The 15,333-nt window shown below is 45.7% G+C and overlaps 1 protein-coding gene across 3 annotated transcripts in view; it reads left to right on the forward strand.

The window, feature by feature from the left end:
• The window catches only part of ATP10A (ATPase phospholipid transporting 10A (putative)), a 147,959-nt gene that overhangs the window by 116,465 nt on the left and 16,161 nt on the right, over window positions 1-15,333 (forward strand). For all 3 annotated transcript variants that reach the window (XM_056555901.1, XM_056555902.1, XM_056555903.1), the window contains exons 11-15: window positions 2,355-2,458; window positions 3,677-3,803; window positions 11,025-11,209; window positions 12,716-13,031; window positions 13,567-13,647. In XM_056555901.1, coding sequence (XP_056411876.1) covers window positions 2,355-2,458; window positions 3,677-3,803; window positions 11,025-11,209; window positions 12,716-13,031; window positions 13,567-13,647 — 813 coding nt within the window. The remainder of the gene's footprint in view (window positions 1-2,354; window positions 2,459-3,676; window positions 3,804-11,024; window positions 11,210-12,715; window positions 13,032-13,566; window positions 13,648-15,333) is intronic.

Genomic DNA, 15,333 nt, shown 5'->3' on the forward strand with positions numbered 1-15,333 from the left:
TGTGAACATGACCTAAAGGGGTTATTCAGCATTTAAAAAAACAGAGCTAATTTCTTTAAAAACGGTACCACATTACCTCATTTGTTTGCAGGTTGAGTGTGGTTTTGCAGCTCCATTTTATTGAAGTGAATGGAGGCAAGTTGTAATACCACAAACAAACTGAGGACAGGAGTGGTGCTGTTCTTAGAAGAAATGAGCTCTGTTTTTCTTTTCCTGTATAACACCTTTAAAATACTGACCAAAATACGTGTGAACCCGGCCTTGAATGGGCACTGTCATAAATTTTTTTTTTGCTATTGCACTCCTTATGGTAAATAAAAAAATCTTTCTAATGAAGTTTTCTATTTTTTCTTTGTTTTTAACCGGTTGCCGTCTAAGGATGAGCCTGCTCGTCCTAAGACGGCAAGCGGTGTATGACGCGGGCTCCCGATTCGAGCCTGCATCATACCGGCCGGTCCCCAGCTGATTCCTGTAGCTGGGGGCCGACGCTAATAGCCGACATGCAGCGATCACTGCAGCTGGCTATTAACCCTTTAGATCGCTACTGTCCGCGGCGTCTAAAGTAGGGCTGGGCGGTACACCGGTTCATACCGAATACCGAAATTTTTGTCCTGCACTATATAAATTTTTCCCCATACCGCAATACCGGTTTGGCCCCTCCCCCTCGGGAATGAATGAATTATCAGCCCAGCGCTGCGCTGTCCCCATTGGGGTAAGCGTTGCCCTCCTTGTCCTCCTGTTTGTTGTGGGCCGCCAGCGCTGACACTCTATAGCTGTATCCCTATGCCCGGGCTGCAAAAGGTAAACAAAATAAACTTTAACTCACCTTCCCCGTCGGTCTGGACCTGCTTCCTGGGGATGGGAACGTCGGACAGCCATCAGCCCATCACCGGCCGCAGCGATGTTCCGCCTCGGCCGGTGATAGGTTGAGCCCACTCTCATGTAAGATGCCGGCTTCTTACATGACAGTGGGCTCAGCCTATCACCGGGAAGAGCGTAAGGCCGATGTAGGAACATGCGTTAAAATTTATTTTGTTTGCAGCGTGGGCATAGGGATACAGCTATAGAGTGCCAGCGCCGCCGACCACAACAAACAGGAGGACGAGGAGGGCAGCGCTTGCTGGTGACGTGAGTAGTACCCCGATGGGGACAGCACAGCACTGGGCTAATAATGAAATTTTTTTTTGGGGGGGGGGGGGGAATACCGTTATATACCGTGGAACCGCCATAAGTTACAAAAATACAGTGATGCACATATTTGGTCATACCGCCCAGCCCTAGTCTAAAGGGACATTTAAACCATCCCTGGTGGTCCAGTGGGGTGGATCTGGGCAGGACAAGGCTTTATCAATCGAGTGAAGAGCACACAGATCAATGTGGTTCTATGAAACCACATTATAAAAAGTTTTTTTTTTTTAAAACACCCCTCTTTTCCCGAATTCCAGATAAAAAATATGTAACCATAATAAAAATAAACATATGTGGTATCGCCGCGTGCATAAATGTCCGAACTATAAAAAATATATTAATTAAACCGCACGGTCAATGGCGTACGCGCAAAAAAAATTCAAAGTCCAAAATAGCGTAATTTTGGTTGTTTATTATATTCTGAAGTCATGCCTGCTGGGTAATACTCCTTCCCAGTCTGTGAATCTGACTGAGCAGAAATTACAAAGCAATATCAAGGTAGAAAACTAAAAAATAACAAATAAAGGCAAGGGGTGGTTTATCATGATGGGGGCAGTGAACTGGGAGCATTATAGAATTTAACAAGATCATGACAGGTACTTTTTAAGCCCCTTAACATGAATTTCTGTAGAGTTTGAGCCAGTAAACTATTGCATAATACAGTCTATTCAGTCTATTATTGTGGAGAAACTCAGTCATTTCTATAGATTTTGCTTGGAAATAGTCATTTGTGCCAGTTCTGCTACTGTTATACAAACTGTTGTTCATCCACAAACATACTGCTGAAACTGGGTGTGTTTGAGATTGCAAGCCCCAATGGGGGCAGAGCCTGACGTGATGACAACCTGTGTACATTCCTACTGTATATGTTGGCACTATGTAAGCAAAGGGAAATGCACCTGGCTGCAGATTTCCGTGAGCAAGCTTTAGACTGACCTCCGATTAGAAGACCTGCCATAGTGATAGAACATGTTTGCCATCCGCAGTAGAGTAATAGAGATGTGTAAAATATAATATCCAAGAAGCACATCTGTAAAATTAAACACCATTTTTATATATTGTGTATCTAATAATTTATTTTTATTGACCTATGGTGTAACTCCTTTCTGCATTTTCCTGGAAGAGCTGCAGTGTAACAGCATAGTGACACATTTATTTTTATTTAGAGAGCTCTGTGGGAAAGTACCAAAGACGAATTCACGCCAAAACTGAAAACTACTTGAACTGTTATGCGGTTGATGGATTACGTACTTTGTGTATAGCAAAACGAGTAAGTATGTTTGTTTGTGGGGTTTTATGTTTTTTTGCTTTTTTTTTTTTTTTTTCTCCAGAAGAGACTCCATGTTACTAAGAAATCTTGAACCTCTATCTATGAAGGATCCTTTTTTTGACAATAAGTTAAAGGGAACCAATCATCAGATTTTACCCTATATAATGCTTTATATAGCGTTATATAGGGTAAAATCTTTAAATAGGGTAAAGTGTTATATAGGGTAAAATCTTTATTTTCACCATTCCCGGGGGATGCTCCTGCCCCCAGGGATGGTGAAGATATGAAGTTATAAACTAGTCACTGCCGCCGCCGTAAGTAGTCACCTGGGCGGGGAGCTCTTCTCACCAACTCCGTTCTGGCAGCGACGCCCCCTCCGCTTGATTGATGGGCAGCGTCATCGTTCCGCTCACTGAACAGACGGAGCAGAGTGATGACGCGGCCCGTCAATCAAGCGGAGGGGGCATCGCTCCCGGCCGAAGAACGGGAGTAGGTGAGAAAAGCTCCCCGCCCAGGTGACTACTTACGGCGGCGGCGGTGACTAGTTTATAACTTCATATCTTCACCATCCCTGGGGGGCAGGAGCATCCACCGGGGATGGTGAGGATAAAGATTTTACCCTATATAACGCTTTACCAAGCGTTATATAGGGTAAAATCTGATGATTGGTTCCCTTTAAGCTGGCTCCTGGGTTTGTCTAGTGTAAAATTTTGTATATACCGATATGAAGAGCCAGCTAAAATGTTTACACCAATGTAAAATGAATATTTTTGCTTCTTCTATCCAACTGAAGGCATACTTTTGGTTTTTATCCTTTCAGGGAGTCTTTCTCCCAGTAGGGATATTATTTTTTGTGTAATCCACCAGCTAGGCAAAACTTATTTTAGAAATTCCCAAGCTGCTTCTTCTATAAAAAGTGGTTTAATGTCTGGTTATCAGATTTAGTGCCAACCTTATTTCACCAGAAGATGCATTTATGTAGTTATCTTGTATAAATGTGGATACTTGTGAGTTTACAAGAATAGTTTGTCAGAAAAGTCAAGATTTTCATTTTGAATAAAATGGCCTTGTGCAGATAGCAGAAACACGTTGTTAATCCATCTTAGTGTCCTCCTGGACTGTGCTGCCTAAACAGAAACCATATATTATACAAGTAGAGTTTACTTTGGAGATTATAGGCCATAAATAATACACATTTTAAATTACTTTCTCTTCCAGGTTCTCAGTAAGGAGGAGTATGCCTGTTGGTTGAAATTTCATTTACAGGCAGAATCCTCATTAGAGAATCGTGAAGAGCTACTGTTTCAATCTGCGGTTCGCCTGGAGACCAATCTGCATTTGCTGGGTAAGTTTATTAATTTTTTCTTTCATACAAGAATAGGCGGAGGCTATTATTTTAATTCTGTGCAGATACATAGTCAGCGCTGTTAACTGGTAGCATTCCAAAAAACCTTTGAAGCAAAACCTGGACTTTACAATAAGTTTCTTTAGTCTGACTAATAAAATATAATGTATATTTGTTATACAACTCGACATATTGAATGAAGATTTTCCTTTAAAAAAGCGTTCACCTGTACCACAGATTTTTTTTAATTTATTTTTTTTATGGGGTACCCCTGAATATAAAAAAAAAATAATCTGTCTTCAGTCACACCTCTATCACAGGCAGGATAACAATGAATCCACTATTCACAACAGTTGATCTCACCTACTTCATCGGGAATGCCAAGAACTTTCTCTGATATTCAGTCAGCTCAAGTCTACAGATGGCATTAGCCACGTTGCTCTAATTTCTTTGTATTCTGTGAAACACATATAGAGAACAAAAATATGTATCAGAAAACAGAAATTGATTTGAAAGACTATCAGCAACAGATTTTAACCACTGATGGACGAAGCCCATTTTGCCCTCAAGGACCAGACCAATTAAAATTTTTAGCACTTTAGTTTTTTCCTCCTCCCTTCTAAAAATCATGACCCTTTCAATTTTGCACCTACAGACCTATATAAGTGCTAGTTTTTTGTGCTACCAAATGTACCTTGTAATGAAATCACTTTATTTTATACCAGAATTTGCAGAAAAAAACAAAATAACATTTTCTCGGTCGCTCTTCATTGGGGGACACCTTACTGATGGGTATATGCTTTTGCCACTAGGAGGCGCTGACACTAGGAAAAAAAAGTCGGCTCCTCCCTGGCGGGATATACCCGCCCACTGGAAGTGAGGTAACCAGTTTTGGCTAGTGTCAGCAGGAGGCAAGACACAGGTTTGGGAGCTCCCCAGACCTGGTCTTTTTTCACATTGTTTTTTTTCCTAGTTTCAGTCTGAAGTTTAGCTTTTCTCTCCTTTTTGTTGTTTTTACTAGTGTGGGGCGACTGGAACATGGTGCTGCCTGATCCCCCACCTGCGAACTAGGGGCACGGGCTGTTAACCCCTCCTCACCAACAATCAGCCCCTGGCGGTGTACCCTGGGTCCAGGTCCCCCATTAGCCCCTGTTTGTCAGGCTGGCCTAAGGCAGGTGGCCCTAGCTGGTCGACGTCTTTGAGGGTGAGTATACAACCCCCTGCCTCGGAGCTGTAGGACTGCTAGCAGGCGCTTCTATAGCATGCTGATTTGAGCAGTCGCTGCTCCAGGGGCTTCTGCATGTGGGACATATGCACTGCGCACAGCACTTTGCAGGGTGCCCTGCAGCTGATGCCCCCTTCCAACCTTGGTAAATGATATTTTATCACATATGAAAAACAAAATAAAAAATATAGATAGAGAGATTAGTATTCCTTGGGAACTCACCTTTTTGGTGTGGCTTGGCACCCCCTTGTGGCCCACACTTTTCTTGCACTCTGATTTCTGTCGCTTGAAGCATCCCTATTCCTGCATCGCTGCTCACGGCCATGGAGCATATGCAAACCTCCGTGGCAGATTGTTGCCAGGGCTTCCCGTTTTCCTTGGATACTGCCGGGACATATATTCAAGCACTCTGCACATACAATGTGCAAGCCCTTTTACATTCCTGTCAGACGCTCAGGTTTCTTTTGAGATTCTGTTTCTGTCAGGTCTGCCGGCCACCCATCCTAGGGGTCATGCCATATGATTCCCTTCTCCACAGGCTACCGCATCTGCGGCTAGTGCTCTGGATCCCCACATTCAGCGGAGGGAGAATTCCTGCGTGGGCATGGATTGGTCCCGTTATCTTTATGCCAGACAGTAGTCTCGCATGTCACGGCTTCCGCGGCTGGCGCTCCGGTACCCCACTGCAGTGCAAGGTGTCCGAAGGAATGCACCGTTGTATCCTGTGGACCCATACCAGTAAGCTAGAAAATGTCTGCGTGGTTTCCCCTGCCGCCTGTCTCTCATCACACAGCTGTTTTATCTGCGGCTGGAGTTCCGGTACCTCACTACTGAGTGAGGTGTACGATGGAGTGACACGTTATCTACTATGGACCAATACCAGTAAGCCAGACAGTGGTCTGCATGGTTTCCTCTGCCGCCTGTCACACATCACACGGCCGATATATCTTCGGCTAGAGTTCCGGTACCTCACTATGGAGTGAGGTATTCGATGGAATGACCGTTGTCCTCTATGAACCATACCAGTCAGACAGACAGTGGTCTGCATGGTTCCTCTGCCGCCTGTCACACCTCAATCGGCTGATGTATATGCGGCTGGAGTTCCGGTACTTCACTACTGTGCGAGATGTCCGATGGAGTTACCCGTTGGCTACTATGGTCGCGTACCAGTACCCCATACAGTGGTCTGCATGGTTTCCTACACCGCCTCTCACACATCACACGGCTAATGTAGCTGCGGCTACAGTTCCGATACCTCACCACTGTGTGTCGTGCCCGTCGGAAGGACTTGTTGTCTGCTACGGGCCCGTACGCCAGACAGTGGTCTGCATGGTTTCCTACACCGCCTATCATCGGCTGCTGTATCTGCAGCTGGAGTTCTGGTGCCCCACTGCTGTGCGGAGTATACGTAGAACTGCCCAAGCGTGTTCTGTGGACCCTATCAGGATGACGGATGCATTCCACTTCTCCTCTGCCTTCCCCTATCTCCGAGGGGGGCGGGGTTTCTATCCATGTCTCCCAGACCTCCCCGCTCTCCCGCCTATGACAAAAGGGCACTGTTATTTTGCTTGTATCCTTTTCCCCAGCACCTGGAGGTGTTCTTGTTCAACCATGCTGTTATATGCCAGATTTCCGCCGCCGTCTGTATTTGATCTCAGGACTGCTGCGGACATAGCCAGGTTCCCATACCCCACTGCTGGGTGAGGGATCTGGAAGAGGGTTTCTATAGTTACACGGGATGGATGTAGTCAGACAGTCCTTCATCTGTTGGGTCTTCTACACCACCAGATCGCTCGTTGGATGGGCCGCACTCCAGTTCCCCGCCTTTTGTGGGTGGTTGTATGGAGTTACCCTGTGCGCTCAGGAATCCTATTCTGGTTCGGCCAGACAGTGTTCCTCATGGCCTACTACTACATCGGGTCACCTACCATACTCTTCCACACTGTGGACGGTGGTTCCGTTAGCCCACTGCCAAGGTGTAGTTCCGAGTGGGTCTCCTCGGGTTACTCCATGGGCCTTTTACAATGCACCACATGCTGGTTTGTAGGGTTCCCTACCTTCCAGGTACCTCTCTGCATGCCTGCTACTCTATCTGAAATCTGGTATTTCACGTCACTGTGTTTCCGTATGCTGGACCCGGTGTGGCCATGGTCCCTATGCCACATAACCAGATAACCAGATGGTGTCTGCATGCTTTTCTAATCCACCAGGTCTCCTCCTCAGTTTCTGTCTATGCCGCGGCTGCAGTCCAGTGTCTGTCTTTCCAGGTGACCTTCTGCAAAGGGGGTCCTGGTGGGTACATGGGCTCTCTTTTAGTTTTTTTGGTTATCTACTGCTGCTCACGCGGCCTTGACTCTCTCCTCTGTTGGAAGAGTTTATCTTGTATGGCCAGCGACAGCTGGTCTACCCACCGTTTGTTGTTCGGGTCCTGCCATTGCTCTTCTCATCCCTTCACGCAATCTCCTTGGAAGGGTGTGTTCTTCCTTCCCCTTTTGTCTGTGTCAGTTGTACTGCACTGTCACCATAGTCTTCTGGAGTTACCTTCCTGTGCCCAGGCCATGAGTCCTGGCTTGTCCCTCTTTTGTTTCCCCCTCCGTTCCCTTTCCGCAGGACTTTTCTTCGGAGTGCTCTGGTCTGCTCGGATCACTGGGATCCTAGACCGGTTAGTCCTGTCCTAGGCTGCTGTGGCGTGCCTTCATTTCAGGCAACTCTTCCGGTCCTTGGGTCTCGGGGATGGTTGAGGTCTTGGGCATGTGTAGCGACCCAGTCCAGGCTTCTCCATGATCCCTTTTAGTGGTGCAACCATTCTGTCCTGCACTTTTTCACTTCAAGTTTCCACAGGGAAGCTTGTCGTCCATTGAGTTTTCGCAGACATCTGTTTTCCTTACTCTTCACTTATGAGTCTTCCAGGTGGTTCAGGAACCTCCAACTCCCATGTTGGCCGCTCCAGTGTTCTGGGGGGGTCTTCCGCTTGTTCCTTGGCCGTTTGATTTACGGGTTTGTCTTCTGGGTGCATTAGACATCTCTAGTTCCCATGTCGGTCTCTCCGGTACCCGGGATGCCCCCTTTTCAGGGCGATCTTCTCCCTTCTTCCTTTGGAGTTCATGTCCTGCTGAGTTAGGGAGTGTTCAGGTCATCCGGATTACACCAGCCCGGCTACTGTTGCTTTCTGGGTACCCCTGAGGGGTTTTTGGGTCTGCAGCTGTTCAGGTTGTTGTTCTCATGCACCAGACCTTCTTGTCTCGTTATGCATGTTTAAAGTTGTCATCTTCTGACCCCTATAACTTTTTTTTATTTTTCCGCATACAGGGCTATATGAGGGCTCATTTTTTTTGCACCGTGATCTGTAGTTTTTATCGCTACCATTTTTATTTTGATGGGACTTTTTGATTGCTTTTTTATTTTTATGGTATATGAAGTGACCAAAAATTAGCAATTATGGATTTTATGTTTTTTTTTACATGTACGCGATTAACTGTGCTGTTTGTTTAATCTTATATTTTAATAGTTTGGACATTTACGCATGCGGTGGTACAACATATGATTTCTATATTTTATTCCATTATTTTATGTCACAAATGGGGGGGGGGGGGAGGGGAGGGGATTCAAACTTTTTTTTTTTTTATTAGGAAGGGGTTTCTTCACTTTTATTATCCTTATGTTTTTTTTTTCTTAGTCCCCATAATCTTTCGATTGCATACACTGTTCAATGCTATGCCATAGCATTGATCAGTGTTATCGGTGCTCTGTTGCTCCAGCCTGCGGAATAAAATTTTTTACATACGAAAATGAATACCCTCTCTGGATATATAAAACCGAAAATGACAAGCTTTCACACTAAAAGATGGGGGATTACATTCACACTGTGTGCACAGTGAGAAAACAAATGTTTAAACAAGAGATCGTTGTCTAGAGCTTTATGGATAGAAACAAATATGAGAGAATGCTTGATTTATCGTTTAGGCACAACAAGGACCCTCTAAAGAACATTGACAGACTCAGGATGCCCTTACATAGTTCAGGCTCTCTCCATAGCATCTAAGCCCTGCCCCCACTTCCTGTGTTCCATCTTGGTCTCAAAGGCAGTGAACAACAGTTTTCAGGAAAGTAGGACACCTAGTTACCTAGTTTTAGCACGCTTTTTCTGGTGTAAGGAGTCCTCTTTGGTAAATGAAGTAGCACACAGATATGTTAGGAATTATCTAGGCTACCACATGGAGGAACGTTGTTTGAAACAGGACATGAAACAGAGCATTCACGGAGATGGACAAGCATGCTCAGCACAACTGCATATTGCTCCTTATTTTTATATGTAGGGAAAGTGTGTGCTCTGTTGCGTTGCAACAGCAGGGTCACAGTTTAGAGAGGAAACCAGGAAGGAGAGAAGAACAGTACAGGGATGTAGGTCATTAAAAAAAAAACAATGTAGGTACACATCGGATTTGGCCGTAAATGTATGTCTTGGTGCCCTGGTTCTTAACGCGCTATGGTGTATTTATGCTTCCTGTATTAGAAGCTGCAATTGGTTCATGCACGGCGGTTCCCATCTGCGAACTATTTAAATATATTGTTAATGATCCTGTAAGGTGAACATAAAAAACACAGTCCAAAATTGCTGCTTTTTTGTCACATTAAATCCCAGAACAAAATGTGTTCAAAAAGTCACATATACGGAAAAGTGGTAAAAACTACAGATCACGATGCAAAAAAAATGCCCTCCTACATCCCTGTATGTGGAAAAATTAGAAAGTTTTAAGGGTCAGTTAAGTTACACGGAAATTCTGGTGCAGCAGTATCCAATTTGTGTCAATTAGGGATCGACCGATTATCGGTATGGCCGATATTATCGGCCGATAATCACGATTTTGGGCATTATAGGTATCGGCAATTATCTTGCCGATAAGCCGATAATGCCCCGCACCGCCCCCACCGCACTGCGACCGCCACCCCCTCGACCCGCCGCACCGCACCGCCGACCCACCGCACCCCCCACCGTGATGCTAGGCGGTATACCGGTATGGATTTTTTCCCATACCGCTATACCGGTCGGGCCCCTCCCCCACCCTCCCAGTCAATAAAAAAATTAAACTTACCCGTAATGGGGGTGGTTCGGGCCATCCATCCATCGTTCCTGTAGCGTCCGGGGGCGTTCCGGGTGGAGGGTGGTCCGGTCCGGGTTGTCCTTCTTCTCCCACGGTCTTCTTCTCCACTCCGGGCAGGCTCCGGCCTAGTACGCTGCATATGCGCCGCGACGTCAGGTGCGTCGCTGCGCACGGGCGTCACTGCGCAGCGACGTCTATGCAGCGTACTAGGCCGGAGCCTGCCCGGAGTGGAGAAGATGACCGCCGGAGAAGGACAGCCCGGACCGGACCGCCCTCCACCCGGAACGCCCCCGGACACTACAGGAACGATGGATGGATGGCCCGGACCACCCTGACAGGTAAGGGGAGAGAAGCGGGTGGTGGCGGCGGCGGCCTATGGCCCCGCAAAAGCCACTGCAGATCATTGATTTAAAGCGCCCGCTTTAAATCAATGATCTGCAGCGGTGTCGCAGGGGGTTAAATAGCTGATAACTTATACCGGAATATCGGTATAAGTTATCGGCTATCGGCCCTAACCTGCACCGATTATCGGTATCTGCCCTAAAAAAGCGATATCGGTCGATCCCTAGTGTCAATGACACTCTGCTGCACAGTCCACGCTAGGGAATCTCACAGCAGATATTCTGCAGCTGAAAATCCGCCACCAAATGAATGATTGAGTAGATTCTGGCTAAAGAATGACCACAGAGACATTACAGACTATGGGATCAGCAATGTCTGTGCAGTCCTAGCAGTGATTTTCTGGCCAGAGATTCTGTAGTGTAGACCTAGCCTAAAGACATTGCTCTTAGAGTTAACAATATATGTTTAATTTTTATTTTTCCCCATCCTCCATTTCTAACTGAGGCAGGATTTTACGGTCTTCTAAATGGGACAACCTCTTATTTCTATCAGGTGCTACAGGAATAGAAGACCGCTTACAAGAAGGAGTTCCAGAAACAATTACAAGACTACGCAAAGCTGGACTGCAAATCTGGGTTCTGACTGGAGATAAGCAGGAAACTGCTGTAAACATTGGGTATTCCTGCAAGCTTCTGGATCACGATGATGATCTCATCACTTTGAATGCAGAATCTATGGTATGGTTTTCATTTGTCAGATAATGCACAGCAAACACCCACACATTTGTTTGAGCAGCTGGAATATGCAGTATTTTTTATGTACCCCCTTACTGAATCGGGAAGAGTAGACAACCTGATTGTGGCATGCAAAGAAAAAGACAGAAATTCCATGTGAAATGATTGGGGCCCAAAGCATTTTTGTATTCCAGCAAACTTTAAAGGGGTACTCCGCCCCTAGACATCTTATCCCCTATCCAAAGGATAGGGGATGAGATGTTAGATCGCCACGGTCCCGCTGCTGCAGCACCCCGCTATCATTACTGCGCAGAGCGAGATCGCTCTGCACGTAATGACGGGCAATGCAGGGGCCGGAGCATCGTTACGTCAAGGCTCCGCCCCTCGTGATGTCACGGCCCACCCCCGTCAAAACAAGTCTATGGGAGGGGGCGTGGCGGTTGTCACGCCCCCTGCCATAGACTTGCATTAAGGGGACTGGCCATGATGTCATGAGGTTCAGAGCCATGACGTCACGCTGCTCCGGCCCCTGTATCGCCCGTCATTACGCACAGAGCGAACTCGCTCTGTGCAGTAATGATGGCGGGGTGCCGCAGCAGCGATCCCCGGGGTCCCCAGCAGTGGGACCGCAGCAATCTAACATCTTATGCCCTATCCTTTGGATAGGGGATAAGATGCCAGGGGCGGAGTACCCCTTTAAAAGTTAAACTTTTAAAGTTTGTCTGGTTTAGCTGACCCCTTCCTTACAACTGACAGATTTGATTATGGCTTATGTATTAAGACATTTCTGTATTTACAAAGTCCTGATACATAAGAGTAGTATCACTTAAGGTGAACTTGAGCATTAAGTCTGGGGCAGTGTGAACAGCTATACAGCTGAAATTGTGGATCTGTCAGTGGTCAATAAAAGCTCATTTCCTTTTTAATTAATTACTGATCTTATTAATTGCAATCTCAACATTTTCCAATTGAAAGAATGAATGCTGAAGAAGTGCAAAAATGTGATATATGCTCTTTGTGCTTAAAGATCATGCATAGAAATTGCTGATTATTTTCTAGCATAGCGTTAACAGTTTGGGGGAATGCCCACTTCTAGCAAATCATATAGACAAAGTAAATTCTATTTCATTTAGTGCTGACTTTGTCTGGTAACCTTTGCAGCAACTAAGCCATTGATCTGGATCCCACAGAACATATCTTGCAGTGAGGGACTAACTTGTTACCATTGTTGTTGTAATTGTTGTCGTTATTATTATTGTTATTGTTATTATTATTATTATTAATAATTATACATAAAATTTGTTATTATTATTATTGCAGTTTAATATTGTATCCTAAAATATACATGGCACATAAAGCAGGGTGTAGTAGTTTAAGGTTTTGTTTTTATTCTGTTCCTCCTATGTCCTCCTTTAAACTATTAACACTTTGCATCAGTTATGGTACCTAACAGCAAACAACTATTGACACTTTTTAATAAAAGGAAATACTTTTGTTTTTGTTGTATAGGAAGCCTGTGCTGCTTTGCTTGACCAGTGTTTGCACTATGTGGAGTCCAAGATTCCAAAGGACTCAAAGGAACGATCTGTTTGGAATGCTGACTTGGGTTTTGCGGACGGGACTACATCTGCTAAGTGCCCAAACCTTGGACTTGTTATTGATGGCAAAACACTAGCCTTTGCACTAGACACAAGCCAGTCAGACAAATTTATCTCATTGGCTCAAAAATGCCGCTCTGTGCTCTGCTGTCGCTCTACACCTCTCCAGAAGAGCATGGTAGTGAAGCTTGTTCGAGACAAGCTCAAAGCTATGACTTTAGCAATTGGTAAGCTGTTGCTTTTTCCTAATTTACTCCTGAAATCCACAAAGCTTTGAAATTACTTTATACTAGAACATCAAGACCTGTATCTATGATGTTTTGACTATTCGGTACATTTGGTTGTTTCCAAACTAGAATAATATGTATTAGGAAACCTATGTATAGTTAGTTACATGCTGAGCAAACCACAGGCAGCATGAAACAGATTATCACAATAATCTATGATTCACACTGAACAGCTGTGCTATTTAGGAGAATAGTTATAGTTTTATCTTTTGACCAGTCGTCTGAACAGCCTTGTTGTTAGATCTCTCCATGAGCCTGTCATTGTTTCATGCTGTTTGTGGTCCAAGCAGCATGAAACTAGTGATGGGTTCCCTTTAAAGATGGGAATCCAGATCTTTAGAAAATGGGATTGCAGTTATATATTTTACTGGTCATCGGGATAACATGAGGAGCAGGTTAAAGAGGTTTTCAGCAGGCTCTGGTTGTTACATGTGTTACAGGTCTTCAATACTCATTTTATTCATGTTTTTCATAGGTGATGGAACCAATGATGTCAGCATGATTCAGGTAGCAGATGTTGGAGTTGGGATATCTGGTCAGGAAGGGATGCAGGCAAGTTCTGACTTTTTTGTCTTTGTTGTATAAGTCTATGTTGTTCTGATGTGAAATACAAGCTTTTATTTTCTAAATAACTCTGACAAGCCCTTTCATTGTTATTTAAGCAGATCTGTCAGCAGTTTTTTTTTAACTCACAAGACTGCTTTCAGTCCTATCCATAGGTCAGGGAGGAGAGCGTTATCATTGTCATGCAAGCTTCATGCAAAACGCTGTTAAATTTCTCTTCCACTGAAGTTCTCAGGAGGCAAGATCCACATTTTTAGGTACTCAGAGGGCTCTATATTGATAATGTTCATCACCTCAGTTAGGATTGATGGATCAAGTGTCCAATCAGGAGACCTCTAGAGCTATCAGTCATAGCTAGGAGCATGGGTCAGGGAGAATACAGAGAGTTTAGAGCATCTGATAAATCCCGCCCTCTGGGCACTTGCAGCTGCTGGAGCCTCAACACAGTTTTTCTTAGTCATGCAAGCTGCATGACTAAGACCACAGTTAAGGACCCATTCCATTTGGAAAATACTAGAGATGAGCGAAGTTACAGTGATTCGATTTGTCACGAATCTCGCGGCTTAGCGTTTGCTGACTTTAGCCTGCATGAATTAGTTCAGCTTTCAGGTGCTCCGGTGGGCTGTGGACTCTCTCCTAGGACTGTATCCACCTTTTCCAGCCCACCAGAGCACCTGAAAGCTGAACTCCTTTATGCAGGATAAGTCTTCAACTGCCAAGCCGAGAAGTTCGTGACAAATCGAATTACTGTAACTTCGCTCATCTCTATAAAATACAGTTCAGAAGCTTTCCTTTGTTCACAGTTGGACTCTCTTGCACCATTTGTCTGATTCTAAAAATCCATAGTGTGAATTGTCATGCAGTAATTACTCAATTATGAATTATGGTAATAAAAATATTAACCTCTTCAGGACGCAGGGCGTAGCCATTCGCCCTGCATCCCGAGTCCTTAAGGACGCAGGGCGTATCCATACGCCCGTGGGAAATCCGGTCCCCACCGCTATCCGGTTGGGGACCAGAGCCGGATGCCTGCTGAAATTGTTCAGCAGGCATCGCGGCATATTGCCCAGGGGGGTCATGATGACCCCCCCCCATATGTCGGTGATGGCCGCAGATCGCTGGACAATTCAGTCCAGTGATCTGCGGCGGATTCCGGGTCAATCGGGTCTCCAGTGACCTGGTGATCCGGTATTACAGGCTGTTCGGGGCCATCTCTGACAGCCCCGAACAGCCATAGCCAGCAGGGGTGAGGTGGCACTGGTGCCACCTCACGATCGCCCTGATTCGTCGGCCGGTTTACCGGCCGACCAATCAGGGCACCTGCTGCGGGTGTCACTCCGGCAACCCGCTCCGCCCCTCTTCCGGAGGACGTGAGCGGGTGCGAGAAGTGGACCCCGGCAGCTGGGGACCCCGATCCCCGGCATCCCTGTATGGATCGGAGCCCCAGGAGCGGCAGCGGCGGCGGCGATGAGGGACTGACGTGTGCGGGAGCAGCAGTTGGAGGTGATTGACAGCCTCCTGCTATTGCTTAGTAACAGCAGGAGGCAGACCACCACAACTCCCAGCATTCCCTTATGGGCATGCTGGGACTTATAGTTTTGCAACAGCTGGAGGCACATTTTTTCTATGGAAAAGTGTACCTTCAGCTGTTGTATAACTACAAATCCCAGCTTTCACA

The sequence above is a fragment of the Hyla sarda genome, chromosome 2 (assembly GCF_029499605.1).
Source record: "Hyla sarda isolate aHylSar1 chromosome 2, aHylSar1.hap1, whole genome shotgun sequence".
Taxonomy (NCBI): domain Eukaryota; kingdom Metazoa; phylum Chordata; class Amphibia; order Anura; family Hylidae; genus Hyla; species Hyla sarda.